Below are 23,349 nucleotides of genomic sequence, written 5' to 3'. Positions count from 1 at the left end.
ACAAAGACTTCTGATGCCCGTGCCACCACCCTGGGGACACAGACAGGATCCCCTGGCATCAAGACCACTACGCTGGGGACAGAGTCAGGGGCCCCTGACACCCAGACCTCCACCCCAGGGGCACAGCCAGGGGCCTCTGACACCCAGAGCACCACCCCAGGGGTGCAGCCAAGTACCTCCAGCACCCAAACCACCACCCCAGGGGTGCAGCCAGGATCCCCTGGCATCCAAACCACCACCCCAGGGGTGCAGCCAACACCTCCAGGGACCCAAGGAGGAGGAGCAGGGGTTCAGCCAAGCCCCTCCCGCATGGACTCCAGGCTTTCTGGCACTGAGAAAGTCCCTGCTGAAGCTATCCCTGATGCTCTGGGGACACATATGGATGTCACAAGTCCCAAGGAGGGAGGCAAGGCTTTACCCAGCACACAGCTTGCCTGGGCAGGCCACCCGGCAGTGAGGACCCTCTCGCCGACAGCCCAGGGGTTAGAGATCCCCCTTGACACTGATCCCAGGGCCACATCCCCTATGCAAGAGCCGCCCGTGCCCTGGGGATCCTCAGGCTCCAGCAGTGTCTCCGACCGCTGCGCAGAGACGGTGGAGGCTCTCCGCCAGATCGGGCAGCTCAGCCACCTCTGTGCCAGCCTGAAGGAGCAGGTGGCCCAGCTGGAAGCCACCAAGTCAGACCACGCCGAGCTTGAGAAGCTGCGCCTGCTCTTCTCAGAGGGAGGTAGGAGCCCCTGGGGGGGCTGGCAGGGGGGTGTTTGGCATGGGGACACCCTGGGCTGGGGGCTCATTGTGCTCAGAGCCTGGCCTCAAGGCCGAGACCCCCTCACTGACAGCATGTCCCCTCGGACCACATCTAGACAAGGAGAGCATCGCCAGCATCCTGGCCGACCTCCAGGGCCGGGTGTCCTCGCTGCAGGGCCTGACCAGTGACCTGCAGGGCGAGAATGGGAAGGTGAGCTGGCAGCAGTCCCTGGGGGGGCTGCGGGGATGCCAGGGGGGAGTTGGGCAGGGAGGAGGCAGCTGAAGGGCCCCTGGGCTGGGACAACAGAGGGGGCTGTGCCCTGACTCATCCACCACTGCCTTTCCCAGATCAGGCAGCTGGAAGATGCCCTCGGAAAGCTGGAGGTAGCTGGAGCCAACTGGAAAGGGGATGTCAGCGACCAGATCACCCTGCAACTGGCGTAAAAGGACGGACAGGGTTTCCTACCCTGCAGGAGGAGCCCGGGGGGACAAGGGACACCCCCTGAGCGGCCCTGTGGAGGCTAAGCCTGCCTGTGCCCCTGTCTCACTGACCAGGTCCACGCTGCAGGAGATGAGGTGTAAGCTGAAGGAGCTGGAAGAGCCGCAGGAGATGACCAAGGCCACGCTGGAGCGGTTGGTGGCCAAGACGGCTGACGAGCTGCAGGAGCAGGTGAGGTCCAGGGGCAGCGCTCCCACCGCCACAGCATGGTGGGGTGGTCCTGGAGGGGTTCCCAGCCACATCCCCAGCCATGTGGTATGGCCTTGGGGGGTGCTGGCACCTCCCAAGGGGATGCTGGGCAGGGTGACAAACACCCCTTGTGCATTGGGGCTCAGTGGTAGAACTGGCCTGGGGGAGGGAGGATTTCCAGACGGGCTGGTGCCACAGCACCCGGATTTGTTGCCTGCCTCCACCTCATCTCGGAGCCTACTCCTTCTCCCCTTCCTGCAGCTGGGCGAGCCGAGGGCGATGGTGGCGAGCACAGGGCAGGAGCAGGCAGAGGCGCAGGCAGCGTGCCCCGTCTGCAGCACGGACATCAGCAAGCAGGCGGGGCAGCTCCTCCAGCGCTACGAGAAGCTCCAGGAGGTGGTGGACGATTTCACGTCGCGGCAGGCAGTGGGCAACGTGGTAAGGCAGCTGCCAGGGAGGAGCCAGGTAGGGAGATGCCAGCATGGGGGGCTTGGGAGGGGGTTGCCAGCACCCCCCCAGCCATGTGGTATGGCCTTGGGGGGTCCTGGCACCACCCAAGGGGGCGCTGGGCAGGGTGACAAACACCCCTTGTGCCTTGGGGGCTCAGTGGCAGAACTGGCCTGGGGGAGGGAGGATTTCCAGACGGGCTGTGGCTCCTTCCCCACGTGCCTCTGTCTTCCCCTGGGTCCCTTCAGCTGGTGTGACCAACCCCACGGGGGTGATGGGGCGAGTGGGGCCACGTAGCCACTTCTCCCTGTCCTCCTGCCACGAGCTGGCCCTGCCCATCATCCCTCCATCCTTTCCTCACTGCTCTCCTGCCTTTCCCCGCTGCTAGAAAGCAGACAAAACCGCCCTGGCCGGCAAAGTGAGTCGCACCCAGTTTGAGGCGAGCATGGAGCGGCTGAATGAGAGGATGCAGGAGACGCTGAGCCGGGTGATGGGACAGGAGCAGGGCTGGCACCAGGTCCAGCGGCAGCTCAGTGAAGAGATGGACTCCAAGGTGAGGGGTGGCACGTCCCCGCTGCGCAAAACTGGCACCTTCGGGGCTTGGCAGCCTAAGGCAGCATCCCTCTGAGGATCCCCCCTCCTGGCTTTTCATGGGGAACATGATGTCCCAGCCCGGGGCAGCTGGCTGAGGGTGTGTGTCTGTCCGTAGCTGGACCGCCTGGAGCTGGGGCCTTTCCGGCAGCAGCTGGAGGGGCACTGGAGGAGCATCCTGGAGCAGCTCAAGGAGAAGGAGCCGCTGACGGAGGCTGACGATGCAGCTGGGATGAAGAAGTGAGTGCGATGGGGGTGGCGATGGCTTCTCCTCCCACCGGTAGCAGGTTCCCGATGTTAACGGAGGCACGAGGAGGGGGACCTGCAGGATGGAGCCCTCCCGAACCAAAACTGGGATGTGGGTGCAAAGGTTTTCTGGAGCAAGGGTGGGGAACGGCGACTTGTCCCCCTGGGCAGGGGTGTGACACGCGGCGCCGCAGAGCTGGGTTGTGACCTGCCCTCCTGGCGAGGGGCAGGGGGGTAATTAGCGCTGACGAAGTGATGAAACCGGTGTGAGGGCTGGTTGGGATGGCAGCTACGGGTGCCTGCGCCCTTCGCCTCCCATCCCTGCCTGCCCTGGGCAGCCACAGGCAGCTGCCAGGTTTCGGAGGTGCCCGCAGGGCCGAGGCGAGCGTGTCCCTGTCCTCGGGGCAGCTGTGACAAAACTCATCCTGAAAAATGTGGGAATCCTGCATCCCCCAGGCCCGGCGTTTGTACCCCAGCAAGAGGTACAGGAACACCCCCATTCTGTCCTTGCTGGTACCCCCAGTTCCCATGGGACTGGGGTGCTGTGCGTGCCTGTGGGCGTAGTTCCCATAATGGTGGTTTTTGGGTGCTCCCCTCAGTGGATTCTCCGGTGCCTAATATGAGGTGGAGCTTTTTCCCAAGCGGGAGCCCACAACCAACTGCTCTCCCCCATCGTAGCCCCTTGATTTTGTAGTCAGCTGGTGGGTTGTGACCTTGTTGGGGTGGGGTGGGGGGTAAGCCAGGCTCAAATTCCTGCGGTTCCCCCCGCAAATACCATAACCCATTACAATGAAGTGCCCAGCACCTTGCTGCTGCCTGCCAGCTGCCTGCCTGTGTGCAGGCAGGGCTGTATCCCCTCCAGGAACTCACCCAGCCCTTCCCCCCCCCGCCCCCCCCCACAGGCAGCTGCTGGCCCATTTTCACTGCCTGTCCTGCGACCGGCCCCTCAGCATGCTGGTGCCTGGCCCGTGAGTACCGTCCGGCACGGGTGCATCGGGGGGTGCGTGGGTGATTCGGAGGGGAGATGGGTGCTGGCAGTGCCCCGCTGTGCCCGGCACGGGGGTTAGGGTGTCTGCCTGGGGGGGTGCAGCCCTCCTGAGCCCCTCCCTGGGGGCAGTGGGATGCCAATGGGGTACAAGCCTGTGGGTTTTGGGGCACTGCCCCGAGCTGGGGTGGGTCGTGTGTCCCCTGTCACCCACCCACGGCTCCTGCCCTCCCCAGGCTCATCGTGGCCATCCCGTACATGCCACCGCTCCCCCCCCACCTTGCCAGGCGCTCCCATACTGTCGTGGAGCTGGAGCAAACACGGCAGCACAGCCACAGGTAGGGGACACGGGGACCCGGTCCCTGGGGTGCAGGTTGACCCTGCCCTGGAGAGGGAGAGCCCTTCCCAGGGTGGGGGTGAAGGGATGCAGGGGGGGCCTGGGCAGGGCAGGGGAGCAGAGATGTGCTGCAGAGGGGTCAGCTGTGCTTGTCCCCGGTCTGTGGCGTTTTACAGCCCTCCCTGCGCTGCCCTGTCTAGCCCAGGTCTGTGTCTCAGTGGTGCTGAAGCCACATGTGATGAGCTGTGTCTGGTCTCAGCCTGACCTCAGGCTTCACTGGGCAGTCAGCTGCCTCCTGTGAAACAAGTCACCGAAATTAAACACTGCAGCTGGGACAGCCCAGCTCCTGCCTCCCGGTGTCCCTTGCGTAGGGTGCAGGGACCTGCCATGGCCATGACCAGCTCACCAGGGCCACGGGGAAAGAGCAGATCCAGCACAGCTGGACAGGCGTGGGTCTCCTTCAGCAGTCGGAGGGCACCCGGGAGGGACATACCCCACCGGGGAGCACCCGCAGCCCCCTCCCTGGCATAGTAGGGTGAAGCACGGGGTGCCACGGTGCTGGGTGCTGAGCATCCCTGTGCTCCGTCCCACAGGGAGCGGGTGGCCGAGTGCAGGTACCCCCGCGTGCCACGGCTCTGCGGGGGCCGGCACACCCTCACCCACCCGCTGCAGCGCTGCCCGCACCCCCAGCCCCACCCACCCAGCGCCCCGCGGCCGCTCCAGCCCCGCACCCTGCTCCCCATCAAGGTAAGGATGACGAAGGTAGGGATACAGCGGGGGCAAGCGAGGCTGGGAGGGTGATGCTGAGCATCCAGGGTGGGGGTGGGGGGATCCGTGCCTCGGTTTCCCCAGGGGGAGCTGGGTGGGGGGGTTTGCCTGGGGATGCTGATTTGGGCCCCGTGTTTCAGCCAACCCCCTCTCTCCTTCCCAGCACGACGAGACGGAGCTGTTGGGCCAGGATGGCCACATCTACAGGGGCCGGCGGGGCAGGCAGCTGCCTGTGCTCGTGGGCAAGGAGGGTACGGCTGGGCCACGCTTGGGGAGGGGATGTGGCGGGGGTGAACTGGGCAGTGGAGTGGGCAGGGTGCCCGCGGGGTGCCAGGTTTTCCCCCTTTCCCCCCCGTGTGTTCTCCCTGGCTCCCCCCAGCCCAGCTCCCTCTGCTCCCTCCTGCCAGACTTCCCCAGGGCCAAGCCCAAGCTGTCCCCGAGGCAGTGGGATGCGAGGGACACCAGCCGCCTGCTCTCCCGGCCCCAGAGCACTGCGTCCTCGCTCAGCCAGCCAGGTACGGCCCTGCCAGGGCACCGGGGTGGGGGGAGAGGGCACCCTGCTGTGTCCTGGTGGGTGGGGGCAAGCAGGGTGGGATGGGGGTTTGGGGTGGAGTGGGGTGGGAGCAGGATGGAGGGGGAGGACTGGAAGATGGGGCAATCGATCCCCGTGTTGGAGCCAGAGCAAGGTGGAGGGATGTGGCGGGGTGGTCCTGGCCACTGTGGGACAACAGCCTGTCTGCTTCAGGGTGGGGGCCAGGACCCCGTTTCTGGGTGTCTCTGGCCAGGCAGGTGCCCATGGGCGGTGCCTGCCCCAGGGGCTGCAGGGGGGCTAACCCCTGCCCCTCGCCCCCAGGCATCCCCACCTCGCCAGAGCACAGGCCAGCCTCCTCCCACGGCCGCCTCTCCCAGGCACGGGGGCTCCTCCTGCCCCCCCAGCCCTCGTGGGACGGATCCAGCACCCCGGAAGCCAGGCAGGACTGGGGGTCCCCGACTGAACCCCCACCACCCCGGCCACCGAGCAGGCGAGCAAGCATCTCTGGCCAGCAGCAATAAAGGGCGATGGGCAGCCAAGCACCTGCGCGGCCTGAGTGGGGTGGCCCTGGGCTGGGATCTTCCCATCATGCATAAGGAGGGGTCGCAGCATCCCTTGCTCCTGCAAATTTCCTTAAGCTTTCTTTGCCTGAGCAGATATTATTAAGGTGCTTATGCCCTCTGAAAGAGCCTTGTGTGTTTGGTGATACGAGAGAAAGCAAGCAAGCTGCAGTGCGAGTCACAAATCCTTCGGATGAATTAGTGAGTCCAGCAGGTGAAAAATTGCACCTGGTAAAGCATGTGCCCTTTGAGAGGTGTTGCTCAGACGAGTCCCTTTGTTGTGCCCAGTCATGAAATACCCTTTTTTTTTTTAATTCCAAGTCCTGTTCTGGAGCACAAAGAAAGTCACTGACGTTTCCCATAAACTAGGTGCTGCTTTGTAGCTCTCCTTGCACAGGGATCTGTGAACTATTTGGATTTGCTTACTGTCTCTGAGGTCAGTACGAGGTGCCCACAGAAACTGAGAGTTTCATCTTTACGCAGCAGTGCTATTCATTTAAGGAGGAAAACAATGGTTAAACGAGTGGTTCCCCACTGAGGTGGGTGTCAGGATAATGTAAAGCACGTGCCTGTATCTGTGCACCAGTAAGACACAGTTAAGGGCCTCTTGTGTGGTGGAGCTGTTGCGGTTTGACTCAAGGCTAACTGACCTGGGCTTTTATTATTCTTCTTTAGTGATGATGATGGCCAAGGAGAAACCGCCAATAACTGTGGTTGGAGACGTTGGAGGAAGAATTGCCATCATTGTGGTATGGGTGTGATGGAGAGGAGCGGGGGGGTGGCTTCCTCCCAGCATCTTTTCTTGAGCTGCTTTATCCCAGAGGGTAGGAGGGACTGCTGGTGTAGGGGTGGGAACAGGATTGTTACCGCTGTTTTCTCCAGTTTTGCTGGTGGCTTTGGTTATTTCAGCTTTCTGCTGAAAACCCTTCGTATTTCAGTGCTTTAAGCTCTGAAATCTCCTTGCTCCCTTGAATCTACAAATATCAGATGTGTACAAATACTCAGCAAATCCAGGACATGCAGAGAAATCTCCTGAAGTATTTAAAAAAAAAAACCCAAACAAACCAACCAACCATAAAAAAAGCTCGCTGAGCTTTTCTTACATGCTGTGCCATGCTGCAGTGTAACTAATCAACATGCAGCTACTATCGCTGTGAAAAAAAATACCTTGCTGAAGATAAGCTCTGTTTGCCTGTGAGCATGTGCAGGGACTAGTTTGTTTCCAAGACACAATATTTGTTCTGCACACTAGCAAAAGGGTCTGTAAATTAGGGAAACGGTGTCCACAGATTTAAGTTGTGCACGTGGCTGTGCTTGAATCTCAACAGCAGCTGAAGTAGCCAGGGATTATATTCTTTTTGGCTATGTTTGTGGCCAAAGCTGCAGTACCTTGCAGATCCACTCCTGCCCTGCAGGCATGGTAGACTTCTGGTTTTGGTGTTATTTCTGTCTCTTCTCAGGATGACATCATCGATGATGTGGAAAGCTTTGTAGCTGCTGCAGAGATCCTGAAAGAGCGTGGAGCCTACAAGATTTTTGTGATGGCTACTCACGGGCTCCTGTCAGCAGATGCCCCCCGTCTCATAGAGGAATCCTCCATCGATGAGGTGCGTCTGCTTTCTGGGCTGGGGGGGAGGGCTGGCTCTGGTAACTGGGTTGATTTAAGGCACCAAAACCCACAAACTGATGTTCTTCCCCTGCCACGTAGCTCATCTCTGAAATGACTGGTTTCATCAGATGCTTTCAGTTAGCTGGTTCTTCACTGAAGAAAAAAAAAAAAAAACGTGTGTGATGATTACGTGTTCAGATCAGATCTGTGTATGTTTTCTCCTTAATGCACAGATATTAGCCATCCCTGCTTGGACACTTCTCTTCCCGCAGCTGGGTGCATGTGATCGCTTTCTCACTGCACAGACCTTCTACCTGACCCTCTGCCCCAGCTGATGACGGGCTGTTGGGTACCTTAAGATTTCAGACCTCGCCCTTAGTAGCAAACATGTCAGATCCTGCGCTCTAAATGCACCCGTCAGCCTGTGTGGAGGTGGCTGTTGCAGAGTGCTGGTTACGCCGGGCCCCTCAACAGATTGACTGTCATGTGGGGGAGACCATTTATTTTCATCTTTTTTTCCTAACATACACGGATTTCTCCCCCTGAACTGTGAAACAGCAGGTACACACCACTCGTGGAGTTGATCTAGGGTAGCTGTTGGTGAGAGCGAGCGTATCAGCAGCACAACTAACTGTCTTTTCTTTTTGGCACTCCATAGGTGGTAGTAACCAACACAGTTCCTCACGAGGTGCAGAAGCTGCAGTGCCCCAAGATAAAGACTGTGGATATCAGTTTGATTCTCTCTGAAGCCGTCCGACGAATCCACAATGGCGAGTCCACGGCCTATCTCTTCCGCAACATCACTGTCGATGACTAGACCTGGCGCTGCCCCCGTCCTGGCTTCCACAAGAGAAGGAAATATGCATGAAACGGCAATACCATAAATTATAGGCATAACACAACTGTTTATTCTTGTAGGAGCGTGAAGGTTTTCAGAGTCTTGAGCCATGAGATCTAATAGAAAGCATCAACCTGACCAGCACTTTACAGGTGAATAGAAGAGGCCACTGGCAATGGGGAGGATTACATCTTGAGAGAGATGGAGAAATGAGGTGGTGTTGAATTTTTTTAAGTTCCTTTTTTTTTTTTTTTTTAGTGTGTTGTCTCTTGCCCTATAGGGGGGGAACGAAAAGCAAAAAGAAGTAGCTGTCAGCTTATGAGAAGGGAATAGAGACTGCAAGTGGGCAGCAAGAGGAGACAGCCTTTGGGTTTCTGTTTCTGCCTGTGACTCGCCTGAGAGAGCGCAGAAGGCAGTGCTTTATTCAGGCAGCTGGGCAGGACTGCTCGCTGCTGGCAGAGCTGATCAGCAGAGCAGCTCCTTGCCAACCGAGTGGCCTCTCATCTCCTGCACAGCATAGCAAGGACTTTCATCAAAACTAAGTTAGCGAACATCCAGAAAGGGCAGCTTAGGGCAACCCATTCGCAGGGCTGCTCACATCCTTGCGTCGGGGCGCTGGGAACAAGCTCACGTGTGTCTCCCAGCAGGGCAAGGGGTGCTAGTTAATGCGCTGGCCTTTTCATTTTACGAGCCTTGGATCATTATTGTTCTTCAGTGGCAAGTCACATGAGGGTCTAAGTCCTCACTTGAAACTTGTCTGCACTGCAAAACGAGGCGCAGTTTCTGGAGTTGCATGGAGCTGATGAATTGTGGCAGTCTCATGGGGAAGGGGAGTTGGAACAATATCTGCCTCTAATGCAGCTGTTCTCTCCAAAACACTAACACTGAACCTGCAATAAAAAGCACAGAATTTTTCATTTTTGGTGGTTCCCCGGAACCTTGTACCCCCTGAACAGCTGCTCTGTCTGTACCATGGGGCTGTTGCTGTAACCAGGCTCACTTGGAGCTTCCATGGGGAAGTAGGACTCACTGCTTGCTCCTTTCTTGAGTGACACTAATCCTTGGCTGGAGGGGCACTTGAGAAAGCTGCACAAGGTGCTTGTGAAAGCTTTCGTCTCCAGGATGATACAAGGATAAATTCCCAAACTGTGATCTTCCCCCTTGATGAGGCTGACAAACACACTTCAGTAAAATCTATACCACTTTCTAGCCTGCTGATGCGTGGAACAAATCCTGCTTGGAGGCAGCAGCTTCAAAAGAGCACTGCTGATAACGGGCTGTCTCTAGCAGGCAGTTGTTTGGTTTTGCTTATCCTTCAACTTCTGCCTACATCCTTCTCTTCCACTCCAGCATCTAAAACGTGCGCGGTGCCTAGGGGCAGGCAGTGACTCTGGGAGAAGGACAAGCCTTGAACACTGGGCAAACAAGCGTGCCTTGGCCTGGGGGAGTTGGTCCTGCAGCATAGCGCCCTGTCTCGTAGCTGGTGGGGGTACGCAAGAGCCCGGAGCTCTTGGGTCATCTCCAGTATCCAGCATGGATTAAACCTCCGAGCCTGATCCCACGAGGGATGCTCGGGGCTGGATGAGGTCTTAAGGCTGTTGATGGTTTTCCTGCGTTTTCAAAGCACTGTGAACAAATCACAGCTGTACTCTGTGACCACAGCGTGGCTCCTTGGCCGGGGGGAGGAACACAGTGCTGTGCTGAAGTGTGTGAAGCCCTTGCAGGTGTCTGCGTGTGCCCTTGTTCTGAGCCAGTACCGGATCATACTCTTCACATTTTTAACACTGGCTTACACTATGAGCAGTATTGCTCTTTTCTCCCCTCAAACTCCTTGTCAGACCGGCCAGAAGCAAGGTCTGGGCTTGCTGAGTGTTCTTGCCCCAGTCAGGCTTGCTTGTACTGGGCTGTATTTGGGTGGAAACGGTGAAGCCACAGCACCGGTGAGCAGAGGGTTGTGCTGGTGTCCCCTGCATTGTACTCGGGACCACAACCTGAATTATTCTGACTGCTTCAAACCTTACCCTGACTAGAAGCCAAAAGCAGTTGGCTAAACTGAAGCCAGGAGATGTTCACATCTCAAAATTCTTAACTGCTTTAGGAAAACCAGTACCCTGTGTTTCCTGGGACAACAGGGGTGGCGGGGGGATGGTGCGTTGGGGACACAGCATCTGCCCGACCTGACCAACCCAGACCTAGGTTGCCATCCTGTCAGCATCAAACCTCAGCGTTTTCTCTCCAGCCCCAAGACCCTCCCCTTGCTGTTGCTGCACCACTGTGCTGATGGGGCCTGTGCTATTTTAGGGAGTCTTACAGCTTTTCCTGCCGGTCCCGAGTGCTGTCTAGACAGCTTGAGCAGCCCCTGGGCGTAGCTTTAGCACTCCTGAGCCCCCCGCTCTGCCGCTGACTTGGAGGTAAGACTTAGGGGCACTCCAAGGAGGGTTTAGCTTCTTGCCTCAGTGCATCTTGTTCCCATCTCTTAATCTCTCTGCTCCCTCTTTGAATTCAGTCCTCCCAGTTTGGAAGAGAAGAATACAGACTAGATGCTTTGGTTTTAATGCCTGAAAACAGGTATCTGGTGTCATTTAGAAGAGCGAGTTCTGCTTCCTGCTTGCCCACCCTCATCCTTTCTTGGAAATGGTCTTTGAGTGCCTCACCCAAGGGGGTGCTCTGACCGTGTGACGGTCCGACCTGGACGTTTCTAAGGGAAAAGAAAGTCTTGTTGATTATTTTTGTAAGTACTTTGATGGATCACTCGGGCTCGAAGATTTTTCCCAGTGTTTGAATACTTCCTGGGGCTGTCTGGATGCCTGTGTTTAGCTGCGTTTCTTTTTCCCCCGCTCTCACGGCTCCTTTGCTTCGGTGCAAGGTGCGAGAAATCTGTGTGTTGATGCAGTCAGCAGCAGCCTTCCACCATTGCCACGTCTGAGGGAGAGGGTAAAATCTGTCATGCTTTTGACACCTCAGCCAATAACTCAATGGAGGTGCTTCCTTGCCGGGACTGGGCTTGTCTGGGAGAGTTTCAGGGGGGAGCAGGGTGCCGGACGGGCAGGATGGTCTCTGTGCGCGGCGCAGCCACGGGCTGCAGGGAGCTGCGTCAAAATATTCGACGTCACCAGTTGTATTTTGTGTCGTCACAGTGGAAAAGGCAGCGGGGAGCCCGGGCCCTGCCCGCCGCCGGGGCCGCCGCGTCGCCTGGCAACGGGAGGCGCTGCGTTATCCCGCCCTGTAAACACGGGCACGTGGGCAGCGGGCTCGGCCAATGGGCAGCGGGCAGCGGCGGGTGGTGGCCAATGAGGAAAGGGAAGGGGTGGGCTCAGGGTGAGGGGCGGGGCTAGGGGAGAGCAGAGCGGCGGCGGGGACGGACGAGTAAGGTTGGGGGTGCGCGGTCGGGAGAGGGGGACTGGGGGGCTGGCGAGAAAGTGAGGCGGGGGGCAGGGGCAGGGGCAGGCAGAGCTGGGTATGAGGCTGGGGGTGGCCGGGGAAGGAGACACCCCTCCCTCTCCCCCAGACAGCCCTGCCCTCGGGGGGTCACCGTGTCACCCGCCCCCCCGCCGCTTCGACCACTTTCTGTGGTGAGGAGGAGGAGGGCGGCTGCCCATCCCTCCCACCCGCCCAGGTCCCCTCCAGGCAAAAGGGGTGCTGTCGTGTCCCCCCCGGTCAGGCTCTGTGTTTTCGGGCAGGGCAGCAGCCATGGACCCGCTCAGCCTGTCCCAGCTGCTGGACGTCGCCATCGGGCCGCCCCAGGTCGGGACCGTGAACTTCCCGGCGCTGCACAGCCTGCTGCAGGCCATGCTCAGGCACCTGGGCCTGCAGGACCTGCCTGCCCTGGGGCGAGGGCACAGCCCGACCCCCCTCCTGGGGCGGGACCAGCCCCCCGAGTCACCCCCGAGAGAAGAAGGGGGACAGGGCGGAGGCCCAGGCACAGAGTCGCTCACGCCCGCGAAGGACCCGCTGCAGGGGACCGTGAGCACTCCCCAGGACGCCTCCGTGGCTGCTGACAGGGGGCAGATGACGACAAAGATTGAAGAGAACGAGAGCAGCACCTCCAAGGTAGAGGCTCTTCCCTGTTCCCTGGGTGCCCCCCCCCGTGAGACACCCCCTCCTCTGGGGTCTGCACCACCATTGTGGTGCCCTTAGGTCTGGTTTAAGCCTGAGCTCGAGGTGGTATGTGGGGCTTCACTGTGGGAAAGGGATGGAGTTTTGGGGAGAAAGAGCTGGGGCTGAAATGCTGCTCCAGTTGCTCTGGGTTCTCCCCAAGTTGCCATCAGCAAGTCGTGGGTCCAGTACAGCAGCCGGTGCCCTCGGCTCCACCAGCCAGAGGCTCAGCACCTGTGGAGATCCAGCCCTACCACTCTCCATCCCTCCCTTCCCCACTCCTGACCCACAGCCAGGTACGGCACCCACTCCTCAGGCAGCTGAGAGGCTCCATCAGCATCTCATGAGCCTCGTCTCCCAGCCCAAATCCCCTTGGCTTGCCCAAGGGCTAGACCCAGCACTGGTGGGGACTGGAGAGGGGCCTCATCCTGCACAACGCTGAGCCATTTGGGGCTGCGAGCATCCCCAGTGGGAGGAAATAAGCTCAGGTTCAAGGAAACGGTCACCTTGGGTGCTGCAGGGCCGGATCCTGCTGGGGCTGGGACATGTAGGGAGAAGGCAGCAGGGAGGGTTTCCCCGGGTGGCTGAGCTCACCCTCCTCGGGGCAGGCCCCTGCTTGATCGCTCCCCGCTTCGTTAGCCGCGGTTGCCGCTGCCCTCGCGGGCCAGGCTGTGGTTGAGAGGGTGGCAGCAGCTCTTTGCCCTTTGGATCGGCTTCAGTAGTCTTGCCCAGAGCCCGGTGTGGGGAGGCAGGGCTGGATCTGTCCCCACTTACTTGGGCTGTGCAGTGGGCCCCCCCCGGGGCAGGGTTGGGGGGGGTCTCTGGGGAGCTGCTGCCGCTTCTTGGCTGCTGAAGGTGTGATGAATGGTAAGTGCTGCCCGCAGTGCCCCCGGGACTCACCCCCGCCACTCCCCTCTCTCAGGCCGTGGCGCTCTACCAGGATCTCCTCGAGGAGATGGGCAGGATGAAGGCGGCGCAGTCCCGCATGGAGGAGAACATTCGGATGATCCGCGAGACGCTTGGCATGGTGAGCTGCTGCCGGTGTCCCCAGGAGGCAGCTGGGCCCTCACCCCGCTCCCTGCCTCTGTGTCACCCTGCCACCCCTGCCCCACGGCCCTGGGTGTCACCCGGCGTGAAGGGTGCCAGGAGGGAAGAGCAGGAAGGGTGTCCCAAGGCTGAAGAGGTAACTGCATGCACCAACCAAAGTGATGCTAAGACATTTTTTAACTAAGCAGCTGTAAAGAAAGAAACATGGGTGCTAAGAAGGAGAGGAGATAAAGATCTACCCATGCAACACAGCCACAACCCTGCCTGGCATCCCTCTGTCCTGTGCCCAAGTTAATTTTTGGATGCTCCTTTTCAATCCTGCTCCTGTGTCTGGGCTGCCATCCCTCTCCTTGTCCCGCTCCAGGGGAATCTCCAGGACGCTGCCAGCCAGCTGCCGGCCCTCCGTGACCGGACAGCGTTGGACAGTGACATGGTACGGCCGCGCGCACGCCCGGATCCTGCTCCGGGAAGGAGGCGGCTGCGTGCCCGGGGCACCGGTGCACCCAGTCCCTCGGTGTCAGGGCACGGTCCCAGCAGGGCTGGGCAGCGATGCTGGAGGGGGTCAGTGCTCCTGTGGGTGCCATCTCACCCGGCTACGTGGCCAGGGTTGACCCCCTAATCCCTTTTTTCCCCAGAAAAAGCTGAAGGAAAGCCTGAGCCTCTCCCCAGCCCCGGAGCAGGTGAGCAACATGGTGCGCAGGGAGGTGCTGGAGGATTGCCTGGTGGGCAGTCTCTGCCTTTGGGGTACTTGAGTTTGGCTCCGTGAGCTGGGGGGTTTGAGGACAGGGCGGGCGGCCCTTGCCGCTGCACTTCCGCCCATAAACCTGCTCCCCTTTGCCTCCTCTTCGCAGGATGGCAGTGAGGGCCAGGCTGCCCCCGCCGAGCCCCCCACTGCAGACATGGACACCCCGCATGGGGCAAGCTCAGCGCTGGGACTGAAGGGACCAGGGACACAGCCTGCACCCAGGACCAGCAAAGGGACCAGCAAGGGGACTCCACAGACACAGCCTGGCTCCCCGGCGATGCAGAGAGCACCAGTGGCCCCTGAGAAGGGGGCAGGTGCTTCCTCAGAGAAGACAAAGACTTCTGATGCCCGTGCCACCACCCTGGGGACAGAGCCGGGGGCCCCTGACAGCCAGACCACTACGCTGGGGACAGAGCCGGGGGCCCCTGACACCCAGACCACTACGGTGGGGACAGAGCCGGGGGCCCCTGACACCCAGACCACTACGGTGGGGACAGAGCCGGGGGCCCCTGACACCCAGACCACTACGCTGGGGACAGAGCCGGGGGCCCCTGACACCCAGACCACTATGGTGGGAACACAGCCGGGGGCCCCTGACACCCAGACCGCTACGCCGGGGACAGAGCCGGGGGCCCCTGACACCCAGACCGCTACGCTGGGGACAGAGCCGGGGGCCCCTGACACCCAGACCTCCACCCCGGGGGCACAGGCGGGGGCCCCTGACACCCAGACCACTACGCTGGGGACAGAGCCGGGGGCCCCTGACACCCAGACCGCTACGCTGGGGACAGAGCCGGGGGCCCCTGACACCCAGACCTCCACCCCGGGGGCACAGGCGGGGGCCCCTGACACCCAGACCACTACGCTGGGGACAGAGCCGGGGGCCCCTGACACCCAGACCTCCACCCCGGGGGCACAGCCGGGGGCCCCTGACACCCAGACCTCCACCCAGGGGGCACAACCGGGGGTCCCTGACACCCAGACCTCCACCCAGGGGGCACAGCCGGGGGTCCCTGACACCCAGACCAGTACGCCGGGGACAGAGCCGGGGGCCCCTGACACCCAGACCACTACGCTGGGGACAGAGCCGGGGGCCCCTGACACCCAGACCACTACGGTGGGAACACAGCCGGGGGCCCCTGACAGCCAGACCACTACGCTGGGGACAGAGCCGGGGGCCCCTGACAGCCAGACCACTACGCTGGGGACAGAGCCGGGGGCCCCTGACACCCAGACCACTACGCGGGGGACAGAGCCGGGGGCCCCTGACACCCAGACCACTACGCTGGGGACAGAGCCGGGGGCCCCTGACAGCCAGACCACTACGCTGGGGACAGAGCCGGGGGCCCCTGACACCCAGACCGCTACGCCGGGGACAGAGCCGGGGGCCCCTGACACCCAGACCGCTACGCCGGGGACAGAGCCGGGGGCCCCTGACACCCAGACCTCCACCCAGGGGGCACAGCCGGGGGTCCCTGACACCCAGACCAGTACGCCGGGGACAGAGCCGGGGTCCCCTGACACCCAGACCACTACGCTGGGGACAGAGCCGGGGGCCCCTGACACCCAGACCTCCACCCCGGGGGCACAGCCGGGGGCCCCTGACACCCAGACCTCCACCCAGGGGGCACAACCGGGGGTCCCTGACACCCAGACCTCCACCCAGGGGGCACAGCCGGGGGTCCCTGACACCCAGACCAGTACGCCGGGGACAGAGCCGGGGGCCCCTGACACCCAGACCACTACGCTGGGGACAGAGCCGGGGGCCCCTGACACCCAGACCACTACGGTGGGAACACAGCCGGGGGCCCCTGACACCCAGACCACTACGGTGGGGACAGAGCCGGGGGCCCCTGACACCCAGACCACTACGGTGGGGACAGAGCCGGGGGCCCCTGACACCCAGACCACTACGCTGGGGACAGAGCCGGGGGCCCCTGAGAGCCAGACCACTACGCTGGGGACAGAGCCGGGGGCCCCTGACAGCCAGACCACTACGCGGGGGACAGAGCCGGGGGCCCCTGACACCCAGACCACTACGCCGGGGACAGAGCCGGGGGCCCCTGACACCCAGACCGCTACGCCGGGGACAGAGCCGGGGGCCCCTGACACCCAGACCGCTACGGTGGGGACAGAGCCGGGGGCCCCTGACACCCAGACCGCTACGCCGGGGACAGAGCCGGGGGCCCCTGACACCCAGACCGCTACGCCGGGGACAGAGCCGGGGGCCCCTGACACCCAGACCTCCACCCAGGGGGCACAGCCGGGGGTCCCTGACACCCAGACCTCCACCCAGGGGGCACAGCCGGGGGTCCCTGACACCCAGACCAGTACGCCGGGGACAGAGCCGGGGGCCCCTGACACCCAGACCACTACGCTGGGGACAGAGCCGGGGGCCCCTGACACCCAGACCACTACCCTGTGGAGGCTAAGCCTGCCTGTGCCCCTGTCTCACTGACCAGGTCCACGCTGCAGGAGATGAGGTGTAAGCTGAAGGAGCTGGAAGAGCAGCAGGAGAGGACCAAGGCCACGCTGGAGCGGTTGGTGGCCAAGACGGCTGACGAGCTGCAGGAGCAGGTGAGGTCCAGGGGCAGCGCTCCCACCGCCACAGCATGGTGGGGTGGTCCTGGAGGGGTTCCCAGCCACATCCCCAGCCATGTGGTATGGCCTTGGGGGGTGCTGGCACCTCCCAAGGGGATGCTGGGCAGGGTGACAAACACCCCTTGTGCATTGGGGATCAGTGGTAGAACTGGCCTGGGGGAGGGAGGATTTCCAGACGGGCTGGTGCCACAGCACCCGGATTTGTTGCCTGCCTCCACCTCATCTCGGAGCCTACTCCTTCTCCCCTTCCTGCAGCTGGGCGAGCCGAGGGCGATGGTGGCGAGCACAGGGCAGGAGCAGGCAGAGGCGCAGGCAGCGTGCCCCGTCTGCAGCACGGACATCAGCAAGCAGGCGGGGCAGCTCCTCCAGCGCTACGAGAAGCTCCAGGAGGTGGTGGACGATTTCACGTCGCGGCAGGCAGTGGGCAACGTGGTAAGGCAGCTGCCAGGGAGGAGCCAGGTAGGGAGATGCCAGCATGGGGGGCTTGGGAGGGGGTTGCCAGCACCCCCCCAGCTGGTTGTGCTTCACTGTAATGTGGGGGCGCCCCTCACCGCCTCCCAGATTGGTTCGTACAAGCGAGCAGCATGGAAGGAAATTAAAGCCTTGATGCAAATGTCCTGTTGGCACTGAGAGCCCATGGCCACCGGGCAAGTAACCCGGGTCTGTCCCCACGGGGGCAGCCAGCCCCGCCTTGCACAGCACCACCTTGTCATCTTCCTCCCTGAAGCAGGACGAGGAGCTGCTGAAGCGCATCCAGGCCACCGTCACGCAGGTGCAAGGCGACTACGAGAAGCTCAATTCTGTCACCAGGAACCTCCTGAATGACCGTCACCAGAAGGAGAAAGATATCGAGGTAGGTGGCTGAAACCCCCTCGGGGTCAGAGCATCCTCCAGGCAGACCCCAGGCTGGGGACCACAAGGGATTTGTCTGCACCCCCCCAAACCTTGCAGCCCTGTGGAGGTTCAGTGTACCTTTCCTGGAGGTTTGGGTGAGGTGGGGGGAGCGGGGGTTGCTCAGCTGGCCAGGAGGCAGCTCCAACCCTGCCGCGGTGCCATGGGATGCTTTTCTGTGTTGGAAGGCTCTGTTCCGGTCCCTGGAGAGGCTGGAGAAGGAGAAAGCGAACAAGGAAGACCTGGTGCTGGGAATTGATGCGGTATGGCCTTGGGGGGTCCTGGCACCACCCAAGGGGGCGCTGGGCAGGGTGACAAACACCCCTTGTGCCTTGGGGGCTCAGTGGCAGAACTGGCCTGGGGGAGGGAGGATTTCCAGACGGGCTGTGGCTCCTTCCCCACGTGCCTCTGTCTTCCCCTGGGTCCCTTCAGCTGGTGTGACCAACCCCACGGGGGTGATGGGGCGAGTGGGGCCACGTAGCCACTTCTCCCTGTCCTCCTGCCACGAGCTGGCCCTGCCCATCATCCCTCCATCCTTTCCTCACTGCTCTCCTGCCTTTCCCCGCTGCTAGAAAGCAGACAAAACCGCCCTGGCCGGCAAAGTGAGTCGCACCCAGTTTGAGGCGAGCATGGAGCGGCTGAATGAGAGGATGCAGGAGACGCTGAGCCGGGTGATGGGACAGGAGCAGGGCTGGCACCAGGTCCAGCGGCAGCTCAGTGAAGAGATGGACTCCAAGGTGAGGGGTGGCACGTCCCCGCTGCGCAAAACTGGCACCTTCGGGGCTTGGCAGCCTAAGGCAGCATCCCTCTGAGGATCCCCCCTCCTGGCTTTTCATGGGGAACATGATGTCCCAGCCCGGGGCAGCTGGCTGAGGGTGTGTGTCTGTCCGTAGCTGGACCGCCTGGAGCTGGGGCCTTTCCGGCAGCAGCTGGAGGGGCACTGGAGGAGCATCCTGGAGCAGCTCAAGGAGAAGGAGCCGCTGACGGAGGCTGACGATGCAGCTGGGATGAAGAAGTGAGTGCGATGGGGGTGGCGATGGCTTCTCCTCCCACCGGTAGCAGGTTCCCGATGTTAACGGAGGCACGAGGAGGGGGACCTGCAGGATGGAGCCCTCCCGAACCAAAACTGGGATGTGGGTGCAAAGGTTTTCTGGAGCAAGGGTGGGGAACGGCGACTTGTCCCCCTGGGCAGGGGTGTGACACGCGGCGCCGCAGAGCTGGGTTGTGACCTGCCCTCCTGGCGAGGGGCAGGGGGGTAATTAGCGCTGACGAAGTGATGAAACCGGTGTGAGGGCTGGTTGGGATGGCAGCTACGGGTGCCTGCGCCCTTCGCCTCCCATCCCTGCCTGCCCTGGGCAGCCACAGGCAGCTGCCAGGTTTCGGAGGTGCCCGCAGGGCCGAGGCGAGCGTGTCCCTGTCCTCGGGGCAGCTGTGACAAAACTCATCCTGAAAAATGTGGGAATCCTGCATCCCCCAGGCCCGGCGTTTGTACCCCAGCAAGAGGTACAGGAACACCCCCATTCTGTCCTTGCTGGTACCCCCAGTTCCCATGGGACTGGGGTGCTGTGCGTGCCTGTGGGCGTAGTTCCCATAATGGTGGTTTTTGGGTGCTCCCCTCAGTGGATTCTCCGGTGCCTAATATGAGGTGGAGCTTTTTCCCAAGCGGGAGCCCACAACCAACTGCTCTCCCCCATCGTAGCCCCTTGATTTTGTAGTCAGCTGGTGGGTTGTGACCTTGTTGGGGTGGGGTGGGGGGTAAGCCAGGCTCAAATTCCTGCGGTTCCCCCCGCAAATACCATAACCCATTACAATGAAGTGCCCAGCACCTTGCTGCTGCCTGCCAGCTGCCTGCCTGTGTGCAGGCAGGGCTGTATCCCCTCCAGGAACTCACCCAGCCCTTCCCCCCCCCGCCCCCCCCCACAGGCAGCTGCTGGCCCATTTTCACTGCCTGTCCTGCGACCGGCCCCTCAGCATGCTGGTGCCTGGCCCGTGAGTACCGTCCGGCACCGGTGCATCGGGGGGTGCGTGGGTGATTCGGAGGGGAGATGGGTGCTGGCAGTGCCCCGCTGTGCCCGGCACGGGGGTTAGGGTGTCTGCCTGGGGGGGTGCAGCCCTCCTGAGCCCCTCCCTGGGGGCAGTGGGATGCCAATGGGGTACAAGCCTGTGGGTTTTGGGGCACTGCCCCGAGCTGGGGTGGGTCGTGTGTCCCCTGTCACCCACCCACGGCTCCTGCCCTCCCCAGGCTCATCGTGGCCATCCCGTACATGCCACCGCTCCCCCCCCACCTTGCCAGGCGCTCCCATACTGTCGTGGAGCTGGAGCAAACACGGCAGCACAGCCACAGGTAGGGGACACGGGGACCCGGTCCCTGGGGTGCAGGTTGACCCTGCCCTGGAGAGGGAGAGCCCTTCCCAGGGTGGGGGTGAAGGGATGCAGGGGGGGCCTGGGCAGGGCAGGGGAGCAGAGATGTGCTGCAGAGGGGTCAGCTGTGCTTGTCCCCGGTCTGTGGCGTTTTACAGCCCTCCCTGCGCTGCCCTGTCTAGCCCAGGTCTGTGTCTCAGTGGTGCTGAAGCCACATGTGATGAGCTGTGTCTGGTCTCAGCCTGACCTCAGGCTTCACTGGGCAGTCAGCTGCCTCCTGTGAAACAAGTCACCGAAATTAAACACTGCAGCTGGGACAGCCCAGCTCCTGCCTCCCGGTGTCCCTTGCGTAGGGTGCAGGGACCTGCCATGGCCATGACCAGCTCACCAGGGCCACGGGGAAAGAGCAGATCCAGCACAGCTGGACAGGCGTGGGTCTCCTTCAGCAGTCGGAGGGCACCCGGGAGGGACATACCCCACCGGGGAGCACCCGCAGCCCCCTCCCTGGCATAGTAGGGTGAAGCACGGGGTGCCACGGTGCTGGGTGCTGAGCATCCCTGTGCTCCGTCCCACAGGGAGCGGGTGGCCGAGTGCAGGTACCCCCGCGTGCCACGGCTCTGCGGGGGCCGGCACACCCTCACCCACCCGCTGCAGCGCTGCCCGCACCCCCAGCCCCACCCACCCAGCGCCCCGCGGCCGCTCCAGCCCCGCACCCTGCTCCCCATCAAGGTAAGGATGACGAAGGTAGGGATACAGCGGGGGCAAGCGAGGCTGGGAGGGTGATGCTGAGCATCCAGGGTGGGGGTGGGGGGATCCGTGCCTCGGTTTCCCCAGGGGGAGCTGGGTGGGGGGGTTTGCCTGGGGATGCTGATTTGGGCCCCGTGTTTCAGCCAACCCCCTCTCTCCTTCCCAGCACGACGAGACGGAGCTGTTGGGCCAGGATGGCCACATCTACAGGGGCCGGCGGGGCAGGCAGCTGCCTGTGCTCGTGGGCAAGGAGGGTACGGCTGGGCCACGCTTGGGGAGGGGATGTGGCGGGGGTGAACTGGGCAGTGGAGTGGGCAGGGTGCCCGCGGGGTGCCAGGTTTTCCCCCTTTCCCCCCCGTGTGTTCTCCCTGGCTCCCCCCAGCCCAGCTCCCTCTGCTCCCTCCTGCCAGACTTCCCCAGGGCCAAGCCCAAGCTGTCCCCGAGGCAGTGGGATGCGAGGGACACCAGCCGCCTGCTCTCCCGGCCCCAGAGCACTGCGTCCTCGCTCAGCCAGCCAGGTACGGCCCTGCCAGGGCACCGGGGTGGGGGGAGAGGGCACCCTGCTGTGTCCTGGTGGGTGGGGGCAAGCAGGGTGGGATGGGGGTTTGGGGTGGAGTGGGGTGGGAGCAGGATGGAGGGGGAGGACTGGAAGATGGGGCAATCGATCCCCGTGTTGGAGCCAGAGCAAGGTGGAGGGATGTGGCGGGGTGGTCCTGGCCACTGTGGGACAACAGCCTGTCTGCTTCAGGGTGGGGGCCAGGACCCCGTTTCTGGGTGTCTCTGGCCAGGCAGGTGCCCATGGGCGGTGCCTGCCCCAGGGGCTGCAGGGGGGCTAACCCCTGCCCCTCGCCCCCAGGCATCCCCACCTCGCCAGAGCACAGGCCAGCCTCCTCCCACGGCCGCCTCTCCCAGGCACGGGGGCTCCTCCTGCCCCCCCAGCCCTCGTGGGACGGATCCAGCACCCCGGAAGCCAGGCAGGACTGGGGGTCCCCGACTGAACCCCCACCACCCCGGCCACCGAGCAGGCGAGCAAGCATCTCTGGCCAGCAGCAATAAAGGGCGATGGGCAGCCAAGCACCTGCGCGGCCTGAGTGGGGTGGCCCTGGGCTGGGATCTTCCCATCATGCATAAGGAGGGGTCGCAGCATCCCTTGTCCTGCGGCCACGTGTGGCCAGAGGAGCTGAAACCAGCCCCTGTCCAACCCCCCTCCCAGGGTCTGTGCCGGCCCCGTGCTGCCACGCTCTCCCTGACACCCCCTGGCCTCCATGAACCCCTTTTCGGCCCCGATGGCTCCTGACAGGGAGCTTGTGGCCCCCAAAAGGGTCTGGGGGAGCCCACACTAAAGCAGGAGGATGATGACGCTCCGTTGCTGCTGAAGGTGGTGGGAGATGGGGACTGTGGTGGGAGATGGGGACCGCGGTGGGAAGGGTGGCAGCAGGACATGGCTTTAACGCCAAAAGCGAATCCCACCCCAAGCCCGCTGGCTGGCTATCGCTTATCCCGCGGGATGAGCATCACTGAGCAGGTTTCCTTATCTGCTCATGGATTGTCACCCCCTTGTCCCTCTTCCAACGCGGCCATTGATGGAAAGAGGAAGGCACTGACCCCACTGCTGCCGGGCTCGGGGCAGCTGATGATTCCCCCCTCCGGAGCGAAGCACCATCACCCCTTCTCTGCCCCCAGCCCTGGGGACACACATCCCCTCCTTTCTCTTACGCCACCCCCATTGCTTGGGGGTGCTTTTCCCCAGCCCCCTTCTGCCACCCCTCACCGTCAGATGGGAGAAAGGTGTGCTGAGACCTGGCATAAGTCGTGTCACGAATGGAGAGGTACTGGGCAGGGAAACTGCAGTCCCTAGAAGCGACATGGCGGGGGGACCTGGGGGTGTCATGGCTGGGGACATGTGGCCGTGTGTATGGGGGAGCCGGGGCTGTCCCAGCACAACGTGCAAAGCACTGGGGACAGCCCCAACTCCCCTGGGGGAACGGGGACGGACACACCAAGCTGGTGGCACCTCTCGGGTGAGTGGGAGGGTGAGAAACCCTGAGGGGAACCCCAGAGGCAGCCGGGGGGGACCCAGGCACGTGGGGAGCATCCCCTCACCCTGCCATGGTGCGTGCTTGGGGGCTGCCCTGTGGAAAAACTGCTCCCCTGGTAGATCTTCTCCCCAGATTCGGGCGAGGGGGGGGAGCACCCAAACCTGCCCCCCACAATGGCAGACCCCAACCCTGCCCACCCCACTGCAGTCTCCAGGCACCTTGGCCCCCAGGGAGCCCCCCCTGCCGGGGATGTTTGTTTTTTTCAGGGGAAAAATAGGTGCTAAATACCCGCCTTGGGGGTGCCCAGGTGGCTCCAGCAGGATCTGGGATTCCCTCAGTGCCACCTCCAGTGGGATAACTGGGAGCACTCAGAGCAAACTGGTGACCACTAGAATAGAGCCAGCAGAGGACCATCTTGTACCCCAGGAGGGGGGTCAGGCATTGATGGGCTTAAAAACACCCCCCACCCCCCGGG

The 23,349-nt window shown here is 62.4% G+C and overlaps 3 protein-coding genes across 3 annotated transcripts; all 3 read left to right on the top strand.

Moving 5' to 3' along the window:
• The first annotated feature begins 2,244 nt into the window (after nt 1–2,244).
• On the top strand, nt 2,245–5,880 carry LOC141933178 (glutamine-rich protein 2-like). The gene is made up of 8 exons (XM_074847587.1): nt 2,245–2,435; nt 2,592–2,713; nt 3,622–3,687; nt 3,941–4,042; nt 4,635–4,788; nt 4,973–5,060; nt 5,217–5,324; nt 5,663–5,880. Exons 1-8 carry the CDS (start codon nt 2,328–2,330, stop codon nt 5,860–5,862), a joined length of 948 nt encoding a protein of 315 aa, XP_074703688.1. The 5' UTR covers nt 2,245–2,327; the 3' UTR covers nt 5,863–5,880.
• Nucleotides 5,869–9,265, top strand: LOC141932996 (phosphoribosyl pyrophosphate synthase-associated protein 1-like). Its single transcript, XM_074847243.1, has 5 exons — nt 5,869–5,897; nt 6,054–6,155; nt 6,542–6,650; nt 7,362–7,508; nt 8,169–9,265. Exons 1-5 carry the CDS (start codon nt 5,869–5,871, stop codon nt 8,325–8,327), a joined length of 546 nt encoding a protein of 181 aa, XP_074703344.1. The 3' UTR covers nt 8,328–9,265.
• Nucleotides 9,266–16,704: 7,439 nt separating this feature from the next.
• LOC141933093 (glutamine-rich protein 2-like) lies at nt 16,705–21,909 on the top strand. The gene is made up of 11 exons (XM_074847424.1): nt 16,705–16,812; nt 17,092–17,689; nt 17,916–17,990; nt 18,300–18,464; nt 18,621–18,742; nt 19,651–19,716; nt 19,970–20,071; nt 20,664–20,817; nt 21,002–21,089; nt 21,246–21,353; nt 21,692–21,909. Exons 4-11 carry the CDS (start codon nt 18,357–18,359, stop codon nt 21,889–21,891), a joined length of 948 nt encoding a protein of 315 aa, XP_074703525.1. The 5' UTR covers nt 16,705–16,812; nt 17,092–17,689; nt 17,916–17,990; nt 18,300–18,356; the 3' UTR covers nt 21,892–21,909.
• Nucleotides 21,910–23,349: the final 1,440 nt, after the last annotated feature.

Source organism: Strix aluco, chromosome 21 (assembly GCF_031877795.1).
Source record: "Strix aluco isolate bStrAlu1 chromosome 21, bStrAlu1.hap1, whole genome shotgun sequence".
Taxonomy (NCBI): Eukaryota; Metazoa; Chordata; class Aves; order Strigiformes; family Strigidae; genus Strix; species Strix aluco.
Note: the sequence above shows the minus strand (reverse complement) of the source record. Positions and strands in the feature narration are given on the sequence as shown.

Bases quoted from the DNA above. Each gene is read 5' to 3' on its own strand.
- LOC141933178 (XM_074847587.1), top strand. From the start codon at position 2,328: ATGGAGCGGCTGAATGAGAGGATGCAGGAGACGCTGAGCCGGGTGATG. The intron at 3,688-3,940 runs GTGAGTACCGTC...TGCCCTCCCCAG, and splicing joins AGCATGCTGGTGCCTGGCCC to GCTCATCGTGGCCATCCCGT. The intron at 5,061-5,216 runs GTACGGCTGGGC...CCCTCCTGCCAG, and splicing joins TGTGCTCGTGGGCAAGGAGG to ACTTCCCCAGGGCCAAGCCC.
- LOC141933093 (XM_074847424.1), top strand. From the start codon at position 18,357: ATGGAGCGGCTGAATGAGAGGATGCAGGAGACGCTGAGCCGGGTGATG. The intron at 19,717-19,969 runs GTGAGTACCGTC...TGCCCTCCCCAG, and splicing joins AGCATGCTGGTGCCTGGCCC to GCTCATCGTGGCCATCCCGT. The intron at 21,090-21,245 runs GTACGGCTGGGC...CCCTCCTGCCAG, and splicing joins TGTGCTCGTGGGCAAGGAGG to ACTTCCCCAGGGCCAAGCCC.
- LOC141932996 (XM_074847243.1), top strand. From the start codon at position 5,869: ATGGGCAGCCAAGCACCTGCGCGGCCTGA. The intron at 5,898-6,053 runs GTGGGGTGGCCC...TGGTGATACGAG, and splicing joins CAAGCACCTGCGCGGCCTGA to AGAAAGCAAGCAAGCTGCAG. The intron at 6,651-7,361 runs GTATGGGTGTGA...GTCTCTTCTCAG, and splicing joins GAAGAATTGCCATCATTGTG to GATGACATCATCGATGATGT.